This window comes from Juglans regia, chromosome 10, assembly GCF_001411555.2.
Source record: "Juglans regia cultivar Chandler chromosome 10, Walnut 2.0, whole genome shotgun sequence".
Classification (NCBI taxonomy): domain Eukaryota; kingdom Viridiplantae; phylum Streptophyta; class Magnoliopsida; order Fagales; family Juglandaceae; genus Juglans; species Juglans regia.
In genome coordinates, this window is record NC_049910.1 from 975044 (window position 1) to 989646 (window position 14603).

The following is a 14603-nucleotide window of genomic DNA, read 5'->3' on the forward strand; positions in this document are numbered from 1 at the left end:
AAAAACCAAACGACTATAAGATCATTCTTATTAGATTAATTAAAGTTAAAAGATATTTTTTATAGATATAAAAAAAATTTAATTTTTAACTATTTCATTCACATAAATCTCTATATTGAAATAGTTAGTAATTATTCACATCAAATCTTCACATTAGATTATACATTTATTTATTATATGTAATGAATAACTAATAATTTTAAAAATACTTAATTTTTTTAATTATTAATTTATTTTATTTTATCATATTTTACTATTCTACCTATTATATATTAATTAATAATCATATTCTTATTAAATTAATATATCACTAACTCAAATTAATATATCAATTTCAAAAATATTTTAATTTTTTTAATTATGAAATTATTTTATTATATCATATTTTACAATTCATAATATTATATATTAATTAGTAATCATATTCTAATTAAATTATGGATTAAAAATATAAATTAGAAAGACATTGATGGAGACATTGGGAGAGAGAAACAAATGATATAAAATGGATTTGATGAATAAATAGTATCTTTCAAATTTGGAAATAACTTTAGAAATTACTGTAACTATATTTCAAATATTTGGAATATAGTTATTCCAATGTGATATATTTTATGGTTCAATAGCTAAATTCTCATTGGATTTAGTTTTTAGCTAATCCAATGAGAGTGCTCTAAAATGAAAAGATAGCGCTGCTACCGCTGGCATTTTCTTTTTTTGTTTTTTGTTTTTACTTCGTGATTAAGTAGTTATTTATAAATTTAAAAAATATATATATCCAAATAATTAGCGGAAACAAATGATGATTGTAGTACCGCTCTAAAAATTAAGGAAAATGATATTTTCACAACTGGTCCTTACAGCTCAATATTACTGCTGGAAATTTTTATTTTTATTTTTTATTTTTATTTTTCTTTCTATTTAGTGATTAACAAAATATTTTTTAATAATATTGTGATTTTTTATTTTTTAAATAAATATTTAAAAGTGTAAAAAAATACTTGTAAAAAAGATTTAAAAAAAAAACTAATTATGCCTAATGGTAACTCTCAGCTGGAGTTGGGAGCGGTGGACATAGCACCGTCCAAAAGGAAAACAACAAAAACCGGACCCACAAAATATATAAAATTAGGTTGTAAACTCACAATATTTTTATAAAAATAAAAACTATGATGATATCAATTTGTAAATTTATTTATTTGTAATTTTTTTATAGTTGTAATATTTTTCTTCTGAAAAATAATGTAACTTTTATTAATTACTTTTTAAAAATATCTTTCATTTAAAATAGAGTTGGATAAAAAAAAATACAAAACTGATTGTATGGGTATTATTTTTTGAAAACTAATACTATAAACAATGGAATCCCCGCCTAGTGGGAATGAGATTAATAACAACCAACAATGGGACATGTTGGGCATTAGTACCCAAAAACGTTTGTGCGGAAAATATGTAAAAGTTAATGTTTAATGGACATGTTTGACTCCATAAATAAAAAGGACATGTTTGACCAACTTGTTTTCATGCAAGTCTATAGCCAAGTCATAAAACCTTTTGACTAAGAGCCGGTTTAGATGAGAAAAATTATCTCAACTCATTTTACTATTATTTATTATTATTTATAAATTTTAATTCATAAATTTTATTACTATTCATAAATTATCTCAGCTCAAATCATCTCATTTATAAATTTAAAAGAATAGAAGTCTGTTTTTTTTAAAAAAAAAATAGAAGTCCTCGATTGGACCTTTTTAAGACACCATGGAGCCCATAAAGCATGGGCCTACTGACCCAACCCAATAAACAGGTCGTAGTACTGGTGGGTCAAAGCGAGAACTTCAAGGTCAACCTGAGTTACCTAGAGGCCCATAGATGTTTGAAAGAATAATAATATACTATCTGCATCTGCATTCACGCCTTTCTCCCCTTTGTTTTTTGTTTTTGTTTTTTATTGCTTTTTTTTTTGGAAACCCTAGATTAGACCAATCACCTCCCTCATATTTCCTTCCACAAACCCTAAACCTCTCTCTTCTTCTATACTACTATTCTATATTAACAGTGATGAATAAGATAGAATGAATGGAAAGAATGTATGAAAATGATAAATTGTATTGAAATAGCATTGATAACTGCTCTCTTCGAGGGGGAGTGCCTCCACAAGATTCAAAACAAATTCTGAGAATAGTCTAGATGCCTTTTTCCCTTCCTCCTCCTTAGAGTATTGGCAATGGCCTAATCAAATGTCAATGCAAGTCCATAATTTAGCTATATGTAAAAATAAACATCTATATTGGACTAGCTAAAAGTCTAAAGTTAAAGGCTTCAACTACAGTAAATTTCTACTCCTCTCCAAACATAGCGAGTTACTGTTCATGGTCTAAACCAATATTAAAATTATTTCATCTACTTTCCCACGTTATTTTCTCTTTCTTCATCTATTTCCCTCGTTTTCATTTCTTCATCCTGAAACCCCCACTTCGTAACATTCGTCTTCTTCAACCGCGAGCAATGAAGAGACCTGCGTTTTCTTCAACCGCAAGACACCTTCTCTCTGTCATGTAGCCGTCGTCTTCCAGCCCAAAAGGTAATTTATCTTCCTCGCTCCTCTCTCCCTTTTTTATGCTTAGATTTCCTCTCCCTCTTCTCTTTCTATTTTCTCCCATTTCATCAAGTGATTGAATCTGTGTTTAGGGTTTGCGTGTCCCAAACTCTGTCACAAGGTTACCTAGCCCTAGAATCCTAGTCCAAAAGGTTGTACATTTCCTCTACAAACTGAACTTGAAAATCGCGATTGGAGTATTTCTGTGTAACTAATATAAGATTTCGATATTTTGGTTTGTGATTTGGATATTTGTCTATGGTCATACATAGTGTTGAATAATTTCAATATTTTGCTTTGAGATTTCGGTATTTTGGTTTGTAATTTGGGTATTTTTGTGCTGAAATCTGATTTGAGATTTGGGTATTTTAGTTTCTAATTTGGGTATTTTGATTATTGTCACCCAATTACCTCACTGGGTTCAATTGGCTGGAGATTGACTTGTCTATGAAGCCGTTAGAGTCATATATTATTTATTGATCCTTAATTAATATGTTCATCTATACAAATCAAAAAGCAATTTATATGGTCATCTATATATCTGTCTATATAGTGTTGTTTTTTTTCCTTGTTAGCACTACAATTTCTACTACTTATAGCGCAACGTCTGCTATGGTATTTTCCCTGTTCATTTGTGAAGAATTGCTAGATTGAAAATCATGATTTAGATAGTTTGTGCCATACTTGGTTTATTGAACTATAAGTTTCATTGGATGCTGATGTAATGGGGACTATGGAAAGATTTTCAGGTGTATTTCTTATGTTATGACAGCTTTAATTTTCAGGTGTATTTCTTATGTTATGACAGCTTCAGTTATTGTTTGGGCACCTTGGTGATTGTTTGGAACTCATATATTGCTTTTAGGAATTAGGATGCTGATGAAAGTGATGGCTACTGCATGTAGTTGCTTGACTTTCTTTTTATTGTAGAGAACATTCCCAGTTTGGATAATCGTGTAGTTGGGATATTTTGGTTGTTTCTAATTTGCAACATCTGCCTCTATCCAATCTTTCTCATTCTTAGTGCATATGCATTCTAACTGACCGTTGTGATGTTTTTGTGCTTGGATATACCGATCATGATGTTTGTTGCAAAACTTTCCAACCGCACATTGTGCTTAATACACAACATTATGCAAAACTACAAAAGGCTATGATGTAGAGATGATATCCAATGGTCTGAATTTTAGTAGTTCTGCATTTGTATTTTTTATTCATTTTCATGAATGAGAATAGAGTTTTATCTCGATTCTTTTTGTCTTTTGATTTCCTTTTGATTACACTTGCAATTTTAGGCACATTGCATAAGAAATAGGTTGAGGAAACAATAATTTTAAGTAAAATATAAATTATTAATTAATATATAAAGTGTATTTGTAAAATATAAAAAAAATATTAAAATATATAATATTATATTATTATTTTCAATTTAAGATAGCTAGTCCAATGTGAACTTAATTAGTCAAAAGTTAATATTATAGCTAAAAGTTAAGATTCTAATCAAATTTTAGAACAATGACTAGGCCATTATCAATGTTCTTACGTATCTAACGGCCCGTGGGCCTCATAACAAAAGCAAGGAAATAAACTAAAGTAAGAAATGCAATAATAAAATAAAGCCTTAGCCCTACAGAGAGCCCAAAGCCCACTTGGATTATAAGCCTCACATCTGCAACATAACCTCCAGGATTACCCAAACCTCTCACGGCCTCTTAACCCAGTTCACTTCTTATTCTCCCAGGTTTCCCTTCTTCCTGCCGACATACTTCCTTCTTCTCTTCGTTCATCTCCCCACGACGGCGTATTACACCTTCTCTCACTCACCCTCTCTTGCTACTCTCGGTCTCATCGAACCAAGGAGTGAGAAGCATTCTTCTAAGCCATGGCTTTGGTGAGCTCTCAGCAACTTTCGATTTTAGGTTACATTTTGTTGCTCATCTCAATCCAAAATGTGGAAATTTTAGACTATATTCGTCTCTAATCTTTTGGTTTGGATTGGATTAGTTCCCTTCTATGGTGAAGTAAGAAATGGTGCGCAGAATTGAAATTTTAATTCAATTCAATGTTTTTTATTTGGGAAAAATGAAGAGTTGAATCTTGATATGATCAAATATTTATCTGTTAACAGCACACTAGGCTGCACTATCATGTTGCTCATTTACAAAAAGGCCTGGTAATAATATGGGCCGTTTTCAAATACAAATTATTGATAATAGGATCAATCGATTTTGTATTTAAAGAAATTATTTTATGTTACAAAACGACGTCATTTTGTTTATGAAAAATGACGTCGTTCTGAGTTCCTAATTACTTCCCCAGCCCTACCGCTACGCCCGCACACATCAGTTTTCCTCTCTCTCTCTCTCTCTCTCTCTCTCTCTCTCTCTCTCTCACGTCCTTGAAATCCTAGCATCCCTATCCTATAATTTTTCTGAGTTTTGAATGTGAACGTCAGTTTGTGTAGAGATTTTTATGTTTAAGTTTGATTATAAGTGCTGGGTTTTGTATGTAAATTATGGGTGTATAGGGATTTTGTGACTCTCTGCATGCCTATGGTCCCACGCTTTTTGGATTGACTTTCTGATTTTCCATCATGGAGCCTATTATTAGAATATCCTATAAGAATAGGACATAAGCTATTTGATTCTTTCTTACTTTGTTCGATAAATACAAATATGCATAACTGTGATTCAAATTCTCGCAAATGCAAGCATGAGTCCATTATAAATTTATATATATCAACCGTCCAATTAGATACCCATACAAAATTTGTTAATTTTTTTTACTAAACAATTGAAGTTAATTAATCCCATTTTGTAACATTGATAATGGTAGAACTCATGCATTCAGCCTCAAACTCGATCAAATTCAGCATCTGAAAGTACTCCATCATTGCAGAAGGATCGAGATGGATATTGATAGGCTAGCTACGTTTGTATGTTGAGATCAGTTGAGTTGAGTTGTGAATAATAATATTTTGTAAGTCTCATTGAGATGGATTTAACTTTTTTAGATTGAGATATGTTTAACTTTTTCAATTAAAATGTATGAAGTAGGTTGAAATGAGTTTAATTTTTTTAAGAGAAGTTGAAAAATTAATGGGTTTCATCCGTAATTGATTTGAGATGAATTGAATTTGGTTCAACAATCAAACACAACCTAAATGATTAGAAGTTTATTTGTCTATATTTATAACTTCAACCCTAGCTTGCCAAAACCCTGTAATTTTTTTTTTTTCAAACAAAAAAGAGTTAATCCTGTAAGAATGCTTCTTGTGAGTATCTACGATAGAAACTGAGTTGTATAAACAAATAGACTCTGTACTTCTTACTTTTCCCACATTGCATAAACAAATAATACCAATATGCTTCCTGTTGCTCCTAGGATTGATTTTGAATGCCCTCTTCTTCTGGTGCATTAATATAAACTTAAATAACATCATTTTAGATAAGCCTAAACCAAACGTTGTATCTTACCCCTGTTATTATTAATTTTAGAACTAATTCAGCACAACATCTGTTATTCTTTCTCAATACCATTCCTTGTCGCAACCCTAAAGTCATTGACAATTCCAGGGATTTCATCTGTTCTTAGACGCCCTGGAGGAGTGCATGAAGGGAGCACAAATGCTTACAAGGCACTTGTTGTGGCTGAGTATACTGGAGTCGATATTCAGTTTGTGAAGAATTTTGAAATGGGGGTTTTCAAACTAAACTCTTGAGTTCATCAAGATGAACCCCATTGGAAAGTTGAGTCTTTTGATATTTACAGACTCCTACATTCCATATGTTTCTTATGTCTGGTTTTCCTGAAAATTTTATTCTTGTGTGGGTTCCTGTGCTGGAGACACCCGATGGTTCTATATTTGAGAGTAATGCCATTGCATGCGATGGTGCGGCTACATTTTAAGCTAACCTTAAATTTTTTTTTTTTTATTATGACTCATGAGTAGCGTCCCTTAGAATATTTTGAAGGAAGTGACACAACTTGGATTTCATTCTCGGTTGTTGCATGCACTTTCAATGCAACAATGCACGTCTTGTTAGGCGTTTGAAATTGTATATGCAATCTGGATAACCAAGCTAACATGCTCCCGTAAGAATCATTGCTTGTAATAGCCAAATTACAATTAACATTGATAGTCAGACATGCATGCATGCAGATTCACACCAACTTGTGTTTAACCCTTTTTTAACTAAAGAGGACTGGACCTCAATTTTTATTAATAATCCTCAGTTATGGTCAAAGAATACTGCAATTACATGTAATCATCCTGGTATTTACAAAATAACCAAAGGAATTATACCAAGATGACAAAATTATTATATTGTAAATCTATAAGCATATCTTCATTGCACTTGTACAACACAATGAAACAACTTTGGGAGAAAAAAAACATAGGATTTAGAAGAGGGATCACTTTAGACTATTAAGATTTATTGTGGAGATCTAAGCAGAATCTTCAAGAAATGGATAGTCAGTGTAACCAACAACAGGATCGGAGGTGTAGAATGTTTCTCTGTTGTACTTATTGAGAGGAACATCGAGCTCAAATCTTCTAGGCAAATCTGGATTGGCTAAAAATGGACGACCGTAAGCAACAAGATTTGTGCGGTTTTCTATGATGGCATTATTTCCTTCTTCCCTATCATAACCCCCAGCAACAAGAAAACTACCCTTAAAAGCCTTTCTCATGGGTAGAAGACTGTCGGAAGTGTTAGGATTTTCCAAGACTCCATTCATTCTTGGCTCAACCATGTGACAATAGAGAATCCCATATTTGTTCAAGGACTCAGCCATGTAAAGTCCCTGTTCTTTTGGATTCGAGTCTCCAGATTCATTATAGTCTGCAAAAGGAGATAGCCTTATTCCAACCCTTTCTGCTCCTATCTCATTAGCAACAACATCAACTATTTCAAGTGCAAATCGGCAACGATTTTCAAGGCATCCACCATATTGGTCCGTTCGATCATTCACGTGATCTTTCATAAACTGATCAATCAGGTAACCATGAGCTCCATGGATCTCAACTCCATCAAAACCTATGAGCAAGACAAACAATATCAGTTCACAAAGGAAGCAACAAAGTTATTGTTGATCCAAGGAACCATGAAAGTGGTGTGATAATCTCATTTCATGCCAGGAAGGCGGCAAGCAATCGTAATTTCTTTTTTTCTTTTTTTTTTTTAAAGTGTTAATCCTGTAAGAATGCTTCTTGTGAGTATCTACCAAAGAAACTGAGTTGATCCAAGGGGCAATGTTGCCTAAGAATAGACTCTGTACTTCTTATTCTTCCCACATTGCATAAACAAATAATACCAACATGCTTCCTGTTGCTCTCAAGATTGATTTTGAATGCCCTCTTCTTCTAGTGCATTAATATAAACTTAAATAACATCATTTCAAATTAGCCTAAACCAAACGTTGTATCTTAACCCTGTTATTATTAATTTTAGAACTAATTCAGCATAACATCTGTTATTCTTTCTCAATAATGTTTTTGAACTCAATATCAATTTTATGAAAAGAACTTACCAGCTGCAATAGCATTCCTTGCCGCAAGCCTAAAATCATTGACAATTCCAGGGATTTCATCTGTCCTAAGCCGCCTTGGAGGAGTGAAATGTGGAACATCAGTTCCATTAGATGGAATTTGTGGGGTCAAAGGTTTGTCAGTTGAAGAAATTGGAGCTTGTCCATTTGGTTGAAAACCTGAAGAAAGCAATATCAAAGAAATAATTAATGTCTAAGAAAAAACTTCAATCACATGAATTTGAAAGGAAACCACTAACCACCACTTGGTATAAACTTCGCATTATATAGGAATCCATATGCAAAGCCCATTAGTGGTTCTCTTGAAAGGTAATTTTCTTTCCAAATGTGGCAGATTATGGAACCATGGGCACTGCACACTACCGCACTAAAGATATTTTAGAAGTCAATCAGAACTTCCACTGGATCTAATTCCGAACAAAATCAGTTCATATACAATGACTCCTCCTCGATTAATGGTATGGAACCAAAATGTTGTATGCTTGTAAACCAGAACCACTCCTTCACCCGTTGCAAACTTTTTCAATATGAAGTTTTTGTCACTTATACCTTTTTAACATTTAACTCTCTCCATTCACAATAAAAATACACAGCCCAATTCATCAGTATTAGAAGAGAAGAAGTAAAGGCCACTTTCAAAGACAAACCTTGATTTGAAACCCTCCCAACATGCCAAATTTGACAAAAGAAGATTCCACCTTTTGCATGAACAGCATCTACCATGGGTTTCCATGCTTCAATTTGCTTTCTTGTCCATATGCCAGGTGTGTCTGGATACCTTTACAACACCAAAGAAACCAAAGTCATAAATTCACAAGGAAATAAAGGGAATCCGCAAAATGCAAACTGTCCTTCAAGTGTGGATCACAAAACGAACTTTCCAAACTATTATAGTTGAAATTACCCCTGAGCAGTGTCTGAAACTCCAGTGGCTTCAGCTATCAGAAGACCGCCTTTGGAGGTTCTTTGAGAATAGTACAGTATAGCATGTGGCTGAGGAACATTGCCATAAGATCTTTGTCTGGTCAATGGCGCCAAAACCACTCTGAAATTAGAAGGTAAATGACACATTAACTTAATTGAAAAAGAAATCTTTCTAACCTCAAGAATGAGGTATGCTAGCTTTAGATCACATATTTATTGCCTGTTGCAAGCTACAAGACTAATATGATTAAGCCTCTTGATATTTGTTATAACAGCATGCTTAATAGTACTAAAGGTAAGCTACAAATTAAAATAAACTAACAATCCATTTATGAAATGATTGCAGCAGAAGAATGGGCAGCTAGAAAATTTCACCAGTGGATAATTAGATTAAAAAATTTATGAGGTTTGAGGACTTGAAGAGAAAAACAGTCAACACTAGCTAACAGAATCAGAAAGAAAAGTCTTTTGAGTAATATAATTTTTTTTCCAAGAGTAAAACAATAAATAACTGTCAGGAAATATTTTAAAAGCCAAAACTGAGCAGTTTGCTCAGTTTTGAAGGCAACACAAGTATATTTTGTTCAGGTCCTTTCTTCTCCAAACCCCAACCCCTGTACAAGTAGGCCAAACTGAATACAATATTTTACCTCGTCTCTTTCTCCTTTCAATACTATCACAGGCAGTTCTTTTTTTACCTTTGCGAAAAAAAAAAAAAAACCGTGTGTCCCTGAGGTTTTCCTCGTTCTAACAAAAATTTCCAAAAACTGAAGAAAAAACATAAAAAAAAATCACTAACACCTCTTCTCGCGGAATGGAGCATTTAAATGGCACAAGAGTTTATTGATCTTCTGGCTATAATAAACGCGTACAGGCACACACGAAGATAAAAGAACCAATAGAACTGAACAAGAGTTTGCTGGAATGCTGACATTGTATCCAGAGATATACTACGACGACAGATACAGTCATAATACCAACTGGGGTTTCAACAAACACATGTTTCTTGCAAAGTAAAAAGTGAACAAAACTATACCCGCCCCAAGCATGATTACAACATCATGAGAAGTCAAATTAACCCATCGCATATACTGACAATTCATATCGTTGGGTACATACCTATGGGATAGATCGAACTTCCCCAATTTGTAAGGAGTGAGAAGAGGAACTGTCGGAATTTTAGCAGCCATTGGGGATGATTATACTCGTAAAACTTGATTTCAACAATAAGTGGTCGGGATAAATGAAATGCGAGATCCAACTGGGGTATTTATAGAAGAAAATTTCTATTCATCTCTTTACACATTACATTTTTTTATTTTTTATTTTATTTTTTACTCTTTTTTTTCTTATCCAATATATGATATATGAATTATGAGGAAAAAAAATTAATTAATTTGAAAATAATATAAATAAATAAATTTTTTAAAAAAATGATGTGTAATATATATAAAGATGAAGAATAGTAAAATTATTTATACAATTTTTGTTTTTAAAAAAGCTCTCTGTACAATTGGACCATAGATTGCGTGCTCTTAAAATATGAACGCATTTATCATCAGCTTTTCTGCCGGCGGTGATGATGTCTGCGATGACGCCTCGGCCATGAAGATTAATTGGACGGTCTGCACCTCGCTCCATCAATCGTTGAAGGTTGTGTATATTTGATAGAAACATCTCCTATATTTTTAAGGAAAATATTAATATGCGGTCTGAATTTATCTATTTATTTTAATCGTTTATGTATTTAATTTTTTTATTTAATAATTAAAAAATAATTTTTAATATATTGATATTTTTTTATTTAAATATATTTAAAAAATAAAAATAAAAAAAATAACTTTGTTAGCGGCACACCCACAGTCAAAGCTGGCGGCCCGACTCTATTTTTAATCACGAACTTTATTTTATTATTACTTCACAATAAACTGCAACGTGAAGGCCGTGAATAGTAATAATTATGAACTTGGACGTAGAATTGTCGTAAATTCAGATGGCTGTCGAGAAAACAGCTTTTTCACCAACAAAAACCAAACGACTATAAAAGAAAGAAAACAACAAAAACCGGACCCACAAAAATATATAAAATTTGGTTGTAAATGGAGAATATTTCTATAAAAATAAAAAAAATATAGTATGCCAATTACTAAATTTATTTTTATGTAATTTTTTTATAGTTGTAATATTTTTCTTCTGTAAAATAATGTAATTTTTATTAATTATTTTTTAAAAGTATCTTTCATTTAAAATAGAGTTGGATAAAAAAAAAAAGGATATTATTTTTTGGAAAAAAAATAATATAAGCAATGGAATCCCCGCCTAGCGGGAATGAGATTAATAAGTAACAACTAGCAATGTATGGACATGTTGGGCATTAGTACCAAAAATGTTTGTGCGGAAAATATGTAAAAGTTAATGTTTAATGGACATGTTTGACCAACTTGTTTTCTCGCAGGTCTATAGCCTCGTCCTAATATCTTTTGGATTCAGATCGGGATAATCATCTTAAATAATCTCACTATTATTTATTGTATTTATAAATTTTAATTCACAAATCTCACTATTATTTATAAATTATTTCAATTCATTCATCTCATCTCTAAATCTAAAAGAATAAAAATCTTCTTTAACAAAAAAATATAAGTCTTCGATTGGGCTTTTACAAGACACCATCATGCCCATAAAGGACGGGCCTACTGACCCAGCCCAATAAACAGGCCGTAGTATTGGTGGGTCAAAATGAGAACTTCGAGGTCAACCAAAATTACCTAGAGGCCCATAGATATTTGAAAAAATAATAATATACTATCCGCATCCACTTCCTTCGCACCTCTCTTCTCTTTTATTTTTTATTGCATTCTTTTGGAAACCCTAGATTAGACCAATCACCATCCTCATATTTCCTTCCACAAACCCTAAACCTCTCTCTCCTTCTGTAATACTATTCTATAGAAAAGAGTGATGAATAAGATAGAATGGATGAAAATGATAAACTGTGTTGAAATATGTTGATAATTGCTCTCTTTGAGAGAAGCGCCTCCACAAGATTCGGAACAAATTCTGGGAATAGTCTCTTTGAAATAGCCCTTTTCTCTTCCCCTTCTTTTACGTATTTAACTAGATTAGTAGTCTCCTTACAACGGCCCGTGGGCCTCATAACAAAAGCAAGGAAATAAACTAAAGTAAGAAATGCAACAATAAAATAAAGCCTTAGCCCTACAGAGAGCCCAAAGCCCACTTGGATTATAAGCCTCACATCTGCAACATAGCCTTCTGGATTACCCAAACCTCTCACGGCCGCTTAACCCAGTTCACTTCTTATTCTCCCAGGTTTCCCTTCTTCCTGCCGACATACTTCCTTCTTCTCTTCGTTCATCTCCCCACGACGGCGTCTTACACCTTCTCTCACTCACCCTCTCTTGCTACTCTCGGTCTCATCGAACTAAGGAGTGAGAAGCATTCTGCTAAGCCATGGCTTTGGTGAGCTCTCAGCAACTTTCGATTTTAGGTTACATTTTGTTGCTCATTTCAATCCAAAATGTGGAAATTTTAGACTATATTCGTCTCTAATCTTTTGGTTTGGATTAGATTAGTTCCCTTCTATGGTGAACTAAGAAATGGTGCGCAGAATTGAAATTTTAATTCAATTCAATGTTTTTTATTTGGGAAAAATGAAGAGTTGAATCTTGATATGATCAAATATTTATCTGTTAACAGCACACTAGGCTGCACTATCATGCTGCTCATTTACAAAAAGGTCTGGTAATAATATGGGCCGTTTTCAAATACAAATTATTGATAATAGGATCAATCGATTTTGTATTTAAAGAAACTATTTTATGTTACAAAACGACGTCATTTTGTTTATGAAAAATGACGTCGTTCTGAGTTCCTAATTACTTCCCAAGCCCTACCGCTACGCCCGCACACATCAGTTTTCCTCTCTCTCTCTCTCTCTCTCTCTCTCTCTCTCTCTCTCACGTCCTTGAAATCCTAGCATCCCTATCCTATAATTTTTCTGAGTTTTGAATGTGAACGTCAGTTTGTATAGAGATTTTTATGTTTAAGTTTGATTATAAGTGCTGGGTTTTGTATGTAAATTATGGGTGTATAGGGATTTTGTGACTCTCTGCATGCCTATGGTCCCACGCTTTTTGGATTGACTTTCTGATTTTCCATCATGGAGCCTATTATTAGAATATCCTATAAGAATAGGACATAAGCTATTTGATTCTTTCTTACTTTGTCCGATAAATACAAATATGCATAACTGTGATTCAAATTCTCGCAAATGCAAGCATGAGTCCATTATAAATTTATATATATCAACCGTCAAATTAGATACCCATACAAAATTTGTTAATTTTTTTTACTAAACAATTGAAGTTAATTAATCCCATTTTGTAACATTGATAATGGTAGAACTCATGCATTCAGCCTCAAACTCGATCAAATTCAGCATCTGAAAGTACTCCATCATTGCAGAAGGATCGAGATGGATATTGATAGGTTAGCTACGTTTGTATGTTGAGATCAGTTGAGTTGAGTTGTGAATAATAATATTTTGTAGGTCTCATTGAGATGGATTTAACTTTTTTAGATTGAGATATGTTTAACTTTTTCAATTAAAATGTATGAAGTAAGTTGAAATGAGTTTAACTTTTTTAAGAGAAGTTGAAAAATTAATGGGTTTCATCCGTAATTGATTTGAGATGAATTGAATTTGGTTCAACAATCAAACACAACCTAAATGATTAGAAGTTTATTTGTCTGTATTTATAACTTCAACCCTAGCTTGCCAAAACCCTGTAATTTTTTTTTTTTTTAAACAAAAAAGAGTTAATCCTGTAAGAATGCTTCTTGTGAGTATCTACGAGAGAAACTGAGTTGTATAAACAAATAGACTCTGTACTTCTTACTTTTCCCACATTGCATAAACAAATAATACCGATATGCTTCCTGTTGCTCCCAGGATTGATTTTGAATGCCCTCTTCTTCTGGTGCATTAATATAAACTTAAATAACATCATTTTAGATAAGCCTAAACCAAACGTTGTATCTTACCCCTGTCATTATTAATTTTAGAACTAATTCAGCACAACATCTGTTATTCTTTCTCAATACCATTCCTTGTCGCAATCCTAGAGTCATTGACAATTCCAGGGATTTCATATGTTCTTAGACGCCCTGGAGGAGTGCATGAAGGGAGCACAAATGCTTACAAGGCACTTGTTGTGGCTGAGTATACTGGAGTCGATATTCAGTTTGTGAAGAATTTTGAAATGGGGGTTTTCAAACTAAACTCTTGAGTTCATCAAGATGAACCCCATTGGAAAGTTGAGTCTTTTGATATTTACAGACTCCTACATTCCATATGTTTCTTATGTCTGGTTTTCCTGAAAATTTTATTCTTGTGTGGGTTCTTGTGCTAGAGACACCCGATGGTTCTATATTTGAGAGTAATGCCATTGCATGCGATGGTGCGGCTACATTTTAAGCTAACCTTAAATTTTATTTTATTTTTTTA

At 32.8% G+C, this 14603-nt stretch overlaps 1 protein-coding gene and 1 long non-coding RNA gene across 2 annotated transcripts; one reads left to right on the top strand and one right to left on the bottom strand.

Moving 5' to 3' along the window:
• Positions 1-6811: 6811 nt before the first annotated feature.
• LOC109021313 (12-oxophytodienoate reductase 2-like) lies at positions 6812-10325 on the bottom strand. The gene is made up of 5 exons (XM_035694863.1): positions 10196-10325; positions 9057-9197; positions 8800-8930; positions 8135-8311; positions 6812-7641 (listed from the first exon to the last, which is right to left on the bottom strand). Exons 1-5 carry the CDS (start codon positions 10264-10266, stop codon positions 7049-7051), a joined length of 1113 nt encoding a protein of 370 aa, XP_035550756.1. The 5' UTR covers positions 10267-10325; the 3' UTR covers positions 6812-7048.
• Positions 10326-12372: 2047 nt separating this feature from the next.
• Positions 12373-14484, top strand: LOC118349593. Its single transcript, XR_004802573.1, has 3 exons — positions 12373-12556; positions 13499-13585; positions 14259-14484. It is a non-coding gene; the product is annotated as an uncharacterized LOC118349593 (long non-coding RNA).
• Positions 14485-14603: the final 119 nt, after the last annotated feature.